At 40.1% G+C, this 8,172-nt stretch overlaps 1 protein-coding gene across 1 annotated transcript; it reads right to left on the reverse strand.

Annotated features, from left to right (window-relative positions):
• Positions 1 to 4,395: 4,395 nt before the first annotated feature.
• On the reverse strand, positions 4,396 to 7,754 carry LOC115662282 (receptor-like protein 7). Its single transcript, XM_056316702.1, has 2 exons — positions 7,041 to 7,754; positions 4,396 to 6,931 (listed from the first exon to the last, which is right to left on the reverse strand). The coding sequence occupies exons 1-2, from the start codon at positions 7,752 to 7,754 to the stop codon at positions 4,538 to 4,540; spliced, it is 3,108 nt and encodes a 1,035-aa protein (XP_056172677.1). The 3' UTR covers positions 4,396 to 4,537.
• Positions 7,755 to 8,172: the final 418 nt, after the last annotated feature.

Consider the following 8,172-nt stretch of genomic DNA (forward strand, 5'->3'; position numbering starts at 1 on the left):
TGAGTGCAAACTTCAATACTCTTTTGCAGAGTTTGCGAGTGAACACATACAAGGAGGAGTTTTGTTTTTAATGGAAAGCAGATAAACATGAACCTCCTTGGATGGGATTTCAATGGAGCTGTGTTACTCTTTGGTCAAATTCTTATCACGTCGTATCATTATGTTGACTGGACTTGTGAATGCAAATTCGTCAAACCACTTGATTGAGCCAGTGGCGGCCTTCGGTGGTTCTTGACTGCTGACGAAGAAAAGCCAAGAAAGAAAAAACAAGAGCATCTCTTTCCCTCGGTCATCATTCCCCGCCTTTCTACAGTACAAGCTCCCCTCTAGAGAGCAGATATTCATATAGCCTCCAATTTATATCTACAAGGTTCATTGTAATCAGGACCTGATTTTCTGTTTAATGTTCACTATCGGGAAAATAAAGGAAATTAAAGGAGGAGCTCTCAGACTCGTTTTCCTGTTACATTTGGACTGATCTTCGCAAATTAAGTGATCCGTGTTTCTTGGTCTTTACTTTTGCATTCTTTCCCATATGTCAGATTTTACTCCTTTCAAACTAAGGTCAAGTCCTTACTGTGCCTATTGAATTTACTATTGATGGTCGAACAATTTTTCTGATTATCCTGTCTCAAGATTCAGAGCTAAGCTCCTGAGGTACATCATTGCTGCCTTTGAAATATATAATAAATATATTGAGATTTCGAGCAACGGTGCACTACTACTATTACTGTTCCAAGTTCGTCTGCACTATCATGAACCTCGTGAGGTTGCGAGATTCTTCAATGATCTCCCTAAGGATGTCAAGTTCGATATTGGCTCGAGCTTCTTGACCGAGTAATTCGGGCGAGTGGCCAGATACCATCGGAACAAATGGCGCATGAAATGGACAGGGATCGAGCACGAGTTCTTCGGCAACCCTTGGTCCGGCTACTACTGCTTTCATTCTCAATGTTTTTACCATCAGTAAGGCCTTCTGTTGAGGATAAAGGGCAAGCGAATCGGATAAAATAGTCGAAAGGAAGGAAAGGAAATTGGACATCGGATTTACGTGGTTCGGTCCAAATATTGGAACCTATGTCCACAGAGAGAGCAGCACGGAATTTCATTATAGAAACAAGCGATATAATAGAAACTACAATCACTCGAGCACTCATACACAGTCTCGGTATTTTCCAGCCCCCAATTACATCAAATAACTCACTCAGTGTTTAGCCCTTCACAATTCATAGTGAAATCTCACTCAAGGAACTAAAGAAATTCTACTCACAAGAATTTATTTGGCTAAATCACTACAGAGTATAATTACAACAAGCAAACACCCACGAGAAGAACTCTCTGCACAATCCTCCTCTGTGCAGTCTCAGAGTTCTCTCTTCTCCCGGTGCTCAAAGACACACTTTGTCCTTCATCCTTCTATGCATTTTATGAAGAATAGAAGTTGCCAAAGACAAATCAAGCCGCAACTTCGGCGCCTCCCACATTTACTGCAAGAGTCGTCTTTATAAGAAGAAATTTAGATTGTATGAAGCAAAGAAGTCATCAGAGAGTTAATGAAAAAGAACAAAAGAAGCCCACACCTTTTCTCTTTAATACATGAAGAGCTCTCCTTAGCTCTTCATTTCTTCTCCTTCTCGGTCAAAGTCAATGAGCCGTCATTGTTCTCCTCTCTTCGGAGAACGAAGTCAAAGAAGCTGCTCATTTTCTTCTTTCTTCCTCCATTCATTTAATGCATGGGTGCATGACCTTGAAGATGGCCATCACATGCATTCTTTAATACATGAAGAAAACATTCAAAGAAATCCTTCGGCACCCACAATCAAAAATTTGATGAGCAGGTGAAACGGGCTTCTCTTTTCAACATATATATGAGCAATAAATGCACCACGTGCGGATCGGGTATCGTACATGGGCTCAAACTCGAGACGTATTTTAACACATTCTTCGTCACTTACGCATATTATCATCCTAAGAATTAACCAACCTCAACAACTCAGTTACAGAAACATAACTAGAGAAATCTTATCAGACTAAATAATTTGTGACATGGCTGGTTTCATTTCTTGATATCGCTTCGGCTGCTACCCTTAATTTAATTTAGATTGCTTAAAACTTACATCTTCGTTGCAGTTAGATCATTTGCGACCACTTGGAACTAGTCCGTGACACAATTTAACGTATGATGGAGAGCATTACGTTACTATTAGGATTTAACATTTCGAGAGAACTTACTAAATCTTAACACAGCCAATCGAAATTAGCATCCTGTATTTCATGTACAACATGATAGTTGACAGGAAAGTATCAGTAATCACTAATCAGACCATGGATGAAGTAGTCAACCCAAAAGCTGCATGCCCCACCTTTGGTCCGGTTTGGCGGGTACACACTTGAAGAATTTCTCCATTATCCAAACTTGACAAATGTTCTTGATTGAAGGACTTTCCTTCGGTAGATAGACAGAACAGGTCTTAAAATTCTTAATATAGTCATCTTCTCCGTTGACCATTGACAATTATGGATAAGAAACACATTAAACTACTCCAATCATGCGTAACGACCAAAGTACGTGCAATAGCTTTCAGTTGACTTGACTAGAGAATGCAAAATTGTCGTTTCAATGGTGCTCGATGGTCCGCTGATTTCTGAAATTCCGTTTACGAAAAGAACGGAATTTGTTCCGTCAACGGTGAATACATAATAACTTCCGGTTGTAAATTCAAAACACTTTTCTTAAGTAAAACATGACCAATAATTTGTTAGTTCAGTCAACTATTTTTAAATTACTAATGGATTAACAATTTTACGATCGGCAACTCCAATGGTACCACTTAGTAAAATGACAAGCAAATCAACATTTTTCAACGGCATTTAATCCACATGAGAATGTGACCCCAAAAAAATTCCACATGAGAAAAAATTCATCACTAGAATGGCTCAAAGCTGGACAGAGACCCTTGTGCATAAGTATGAGAATCATTTTGAACAAAAGAGAAGTAAAGGAACGATTTCAAGTAAGAAAAGTTGGACACTGTTTGTGATAGCTACTTTGAATTTTTTTTTCCCTGTTTAATATCCTTCCAGTTATAAAGAGGATAAGTTTTTGGACAATTCTAGCGTTCAGTGAAACAAAGTACGGAATACATGTTCTTTGTTGTTGAATTCGTGACAACTGTAAAACCCCATTGGTAGCAAAAGTTGACAGGCGATTTGCTTGTCTCTCACACGGTATTAACTTACAACCATTTTTAGAGAAGTACCATTTGACTCTTTCAAATGATCGCCTATTCTCTGACCAAATAAATAAATAAATTATCGCCTATTCCAAAAAATAATTACCAATGTTTAATTTCTTAAGTTACCAATTTGTTAAAGTTAATAACTTTTACATGAGACTGCCAACCTTAATTTCAGTTACTCGCCAGCATTTACTTTATTTTTTCAATTTACCAATCCTATCAACGAGCCAAATACTAGCGTGATATACTTACCACGCAACTGTCGATAATTTTATATAAGAGTCAGTAGCTTCATACTTTCGTAAATTTTCAGAACAACTACTAATCAACAAATAATCAAATGAAGGTTGGTAACTGAGTTAAAATAAAGTTAACAATTACATATAAAAGTTTGTAACTTACGTTCCACCAATAGATAATGGTTATTGTTGGAATAGTTGGTAATTTTAAAAAGAATTATCATTTCCTTTAAGAATTGATAAATTTAACTCATTGATGAACTCCCGAATTAATAATCATAAGTTATCCAAACAGTATGAAATAATGAAAATAAAAAATAAAGTGGGTGGTAGGCTCCGATAAAAGTTGGTAGCTCAAACAACTTGCGATAAGTTCATCACATTTTCCAACCGTCACCAATCATCGCTATTGGAGCCTACCGCCACCAAGTCCGCCACTCCTGCTCGTGTCTCTAACAATCCAATCCTTGTCTTTTACATTTTACTTTCCTGTTTTTTTTTATAGAACATAATTAATTTCCTTTGATTTTAACATTATTGACTTTTACCTTTTTTTATAACAAGAAAGATATCATCTTAGCATACCACATCTAACATACTAAGAGTTATTTAAGAAGGACTTGATTGAGAATTGGGTAGAGTTTTTTTTTTTTTTTTTTTTTTGTGTAACCGAGGATCCGCCACCATTCCTCAAGGACGAGCCCGCATAGGTAATCGGGGCGCCTATACCTCGGGGGAGACTAGCCCAGCAACCCACCGCCAGGACCCCCCACTTAAATTACGGAACCGAGCGGGGATTCGAACCCAGAACCTCTGGGGAGGGAAGGAAAGCGCCCACCAACTCGGCCATGCGCAGGTGGATAGAATTGGGTAGAGTTAGAGGAGTTGATTCCAAATAAAAAAATTGAAGGATCAAATTGCACAAGCAACTAAAGTGTAAATACTCTAGATGCAGATCAATAAACAGAAGTCTTTTTAAAGGTGATGGAGAATTATGAAGAGAAGAACAAAAGGAAATACTCTTTTTCAAGTTTAATAACTGAACCCCGGGGGAAATCTTCATGGACGTGAATGTTTGAACAGCACTTTATCCCAGAATCGATAGTAAGCAAACCTCCACGATCTGATAAACGCTAATGGACCACAAAATACCCAGAAGCCAACCACGAATCCAAGCGGTATGCCCATGTAAAACCACATCTTCCCGCTATCATCATTGCTGCCGTCGTCATCTGTGTTGCTTTGAGTAGGAACACAACCCGCTTCTTCCGTCCCATTCATGGCAATTGACCAAGTTTTCTCGCGCGGATTCTCGCACGATCCAAGGTTACCTCCAAAAGAACTTGAGCAACTTGTTTCCAGCGGTGGTCCACACAAACCGCTATTGCCTTCGAAGGAACTTGCTGAAAATGTGAGAAATTGTTTGACTGCTGGGATGCTTCCCACAAGTTTATTGTATGAGAGGCTCAGGAAGGAAAGAAAATTAAGGTCTGAAAGCTGTGTGGGAATCGTCCCATTGAGGTCGTTCCGTGAAAGGTCCAAGGACTCGAGCTGTTGCAAGTGTCCTAGGAATGAAGGAATTGACCCGGAAAATGCATTCCTTGATAAGTTGAGGACATGAAGCGCTTTGAGATCCCCCAGAGTATCAGGTATTGGACCTTCTAAATTGTTGCATGAGAAGTCGATTGAAGTGAAAAGAGTCAAGATCTTCACCAGCTCCACTTGCAGACCTTTGATGGTGACGCTTCCCGTGTCCTGATAATAGAGTCCAGAAGCGCGAAGGAATGGATATTGGATATAGTTGAAGTCTGGATCAGCCTTCATAGCCTCCCAAGTTCTGAGGTATTGAGCAGGCAGAGTGCCACTGAAATTGTTGGAAGATACGTCCACAATTTGAAGCATCTTCCAAGTGCCATTAGGCTCTGGACATCCAACCCCTCCATGGAACTTGTTGGATCGTAAAACAAGGACACGTAAACTTGAAATGTTCTTCAATTGACATGGAAACACGTCATCAATCTGGTTGTTTCCCACGTCTAAAACCTCCAGAGTTGTGCAATTTGCCAACGACTCTGGGAACTTCCCTTGTAATAGATTACTGCTGAGATCCAAAGTCTTCAAACCACATGTTACAGGGAAATTGAAAATGCTACCATCCAAGGCATTATTTCGCAGATTTAATACCTTGAGAGACTCCATCACTAAGCAATCAGGAATATTTCCCGTCAAATTATTATGAGATAGGTCGAGCACCTCGAGATATTCAGCTTCGCAAATTGATTTCGGGATAAACCCCTGGAAACTGTTATGGGACAGGGAGAAGAATATTGCCACAGAAAGGTTCGTTCCAATAGCAGATGGAATGAATGAAGTGAAGTTGTTACTCGAGAAGTCCAAGTGTGTGGCAAATGGTGGCAAGGGCAACACTTGCCCACGGAGCCTGTTCTTATGGAGGTCAAGAACAGACAGACTAGAAGTAAGAATACGTGACGGTATTTCAATATCGTCTAGTAAATTAGACGACACATTGAGATACAGCAGATTTTGAAGCTCCCATATCCATTTCGGTATCTTTCCCTGAATTTGATTGTCAGAGAGGTCTAGATTTGTCAATCTGTGTTGCTCAGCCACGAACTCTGGTAAAGTCCTCAACTGGCAAGAAGCTAACTTCATAGTTGTAAGATCATGGAATGAAGATGCCTGGGTAGTAGTATTTGTGGTATTAACGGAAAAACGATTGTAAGAAAGATCCAAATGAGAAAGATTTTTCAGCTGGTGAACCATATCAATATGGAACGAGCCACTGAAATTATTGGAAGAAAGTGAGAGGTACTTGAGCCCTTGGAGTTCCCATATAGACATCGGCAGTTCTCCTCCTATATTGTTGTTGCTCAAATCAAGTGTATCCAGGTTGTCCGATTTACCATTAAAAAATGCCTTCACTTCACCAGAAAATTGGTTGTTGGAAAGTTGAAGCTTCTGAATCGATGGAAGTGTGAACAGAGATGAAGGAATATTTCCTTCAAGCAAATTGAATCGCAGGTCAAGAACAAGAAGACTCAAGAGGGATTCCCATTGGGTTGAATTAATCTGACCAGTTAGGTTATTGTGGGACAAATTGATTTGTGTCAGATTCTTGGACTTACTGAGAGATGGAATTGAACCAGTAAAATTGTTGAATGAGAAGTCCAAATAGTCTAGTTGCAAGAGATTGATGAAAGAGGTTGGGATATTTCTATGAAAGCTGCAATTCACCAATTCTATTCTTGACAGATACCTGAGATTACCAATTGAATATGGGAGCCTCCCAGTAATATGCGTGAAACTAAGAACCAGTGTCTGAAGAGAACCATTCTCCCGAAATTCTGGTAAAGAACCCTGAAGGAGTTCATTGAATGATAGGTCAAGGGTCTGAAGAGTTTGTACCCGGAAGATTTTTTGAGGAAATTCTCCCTGCAGGCCAGAGTAACGGAGATCCAGAGTAGTTAGATTGTAGAAGTTGGCAAAGGACACCGGGACGGTGGTAGACACTAGACAGATTATTTTTTCCCAGTTTAATTACTGAGAGAAAGCGAAGATGCACAAGGGAAGAGCAAGACTCAATGGGACCTGATAAATAACAATTCATCATGCTCAACACTTGAAGTTTCGGCAGTGACAAAGACAAGGCATTGCACAATTCATTGCCTGTAGCAGAGACGTTCACTCCGTCAAGGTACAACTCTCTCAGCTCGCTAAGATTCCCAAGAAGCATCCTTAGATTGGGATTCTCAAGTTTCAGTGACTTGAGCCCAGGAAAATAAAGCAGGGATACATCAAGAGTAACCAACCTTGTCAAACATGATATTCCAATTGGAAGCTGTCCTGCGAACCCTGCATTTGAAAGATTCAAGTAGACCAAGTTGGTGAGATTACCGAAGCCAGATGGAATCTCCAAAGACGGGAAGCTGCTGAAAGCCAAATTCAGCCTCTGAAGATAATTGAGTCTGAAAAGACTCGATGAATCATCAAGTCCACCGGTGATCCACTCGTTGCTCAGATCAAGACCCGTGACTTGGCCACCTTTGCAGGTCACGCCATCCCAAGAATCATTGCTTTGATTCCATTTGACCAATTTCATGGACAAAGAAGTGGAGAAGTTGAGGCTATTCTTCAATTGCAGCAGCAGCGATTTCTGATCGCCAATACACTGGCCCGAGACCAAAACCGTGCCTATGCTGAAGGGGTTGGTATGTGCGAGTATTAAGACCAACCATAGGAGGAGCCAAATCCTCATTTGTTTCGAACAGATTAGGAAACACTATTTTACAGGCAGATGAACATGGAAGTTCCTTGTATGAGATTCCTCTGGAGCTGTGTTTGGTCTTCTTATCACATCCTATCATTAATAATTTAGTCCCTACGTGTGACTATCTTAAGTTGACTTGACTTGCAAATGCAAATTCATCTAGTCATTTTGGTTGAGCTTGTGGTGGCCTTCGGTGGTTCTGAACCGTTGATGAAGAAAAGCCAAGAAGGAAAAAACAGGAGCTACTCTTTCCCTTGTATATCCTTACCTGCTTTCTACAGTACAAGTGCCCTTCTAGAGAACAGGTATTCATTTCGCCCCCATTTTATTTCTACAAGGTTCATTGTCTTTGGAACCTGATTTTCTGATTAATGTTCCCCGTTGGGAAAATAACACACTCAAAGAT

This window comes from Syzygium oleosum, unplaced genomic scaffold, assembly GCF_021117445.2.
Source record: "Syzygium oleosum isolate NSW1041296 unplaced genomic scaffold, Sole_v2.1 Sole_v2.12, whole genome shotgun sequence".
NCBI lineage: Eukaryota > Viridiplantae > Streptophyta > Magnoliopsida > Myrtales > Myrtaceae > Syzygium > Syzygium oleosum.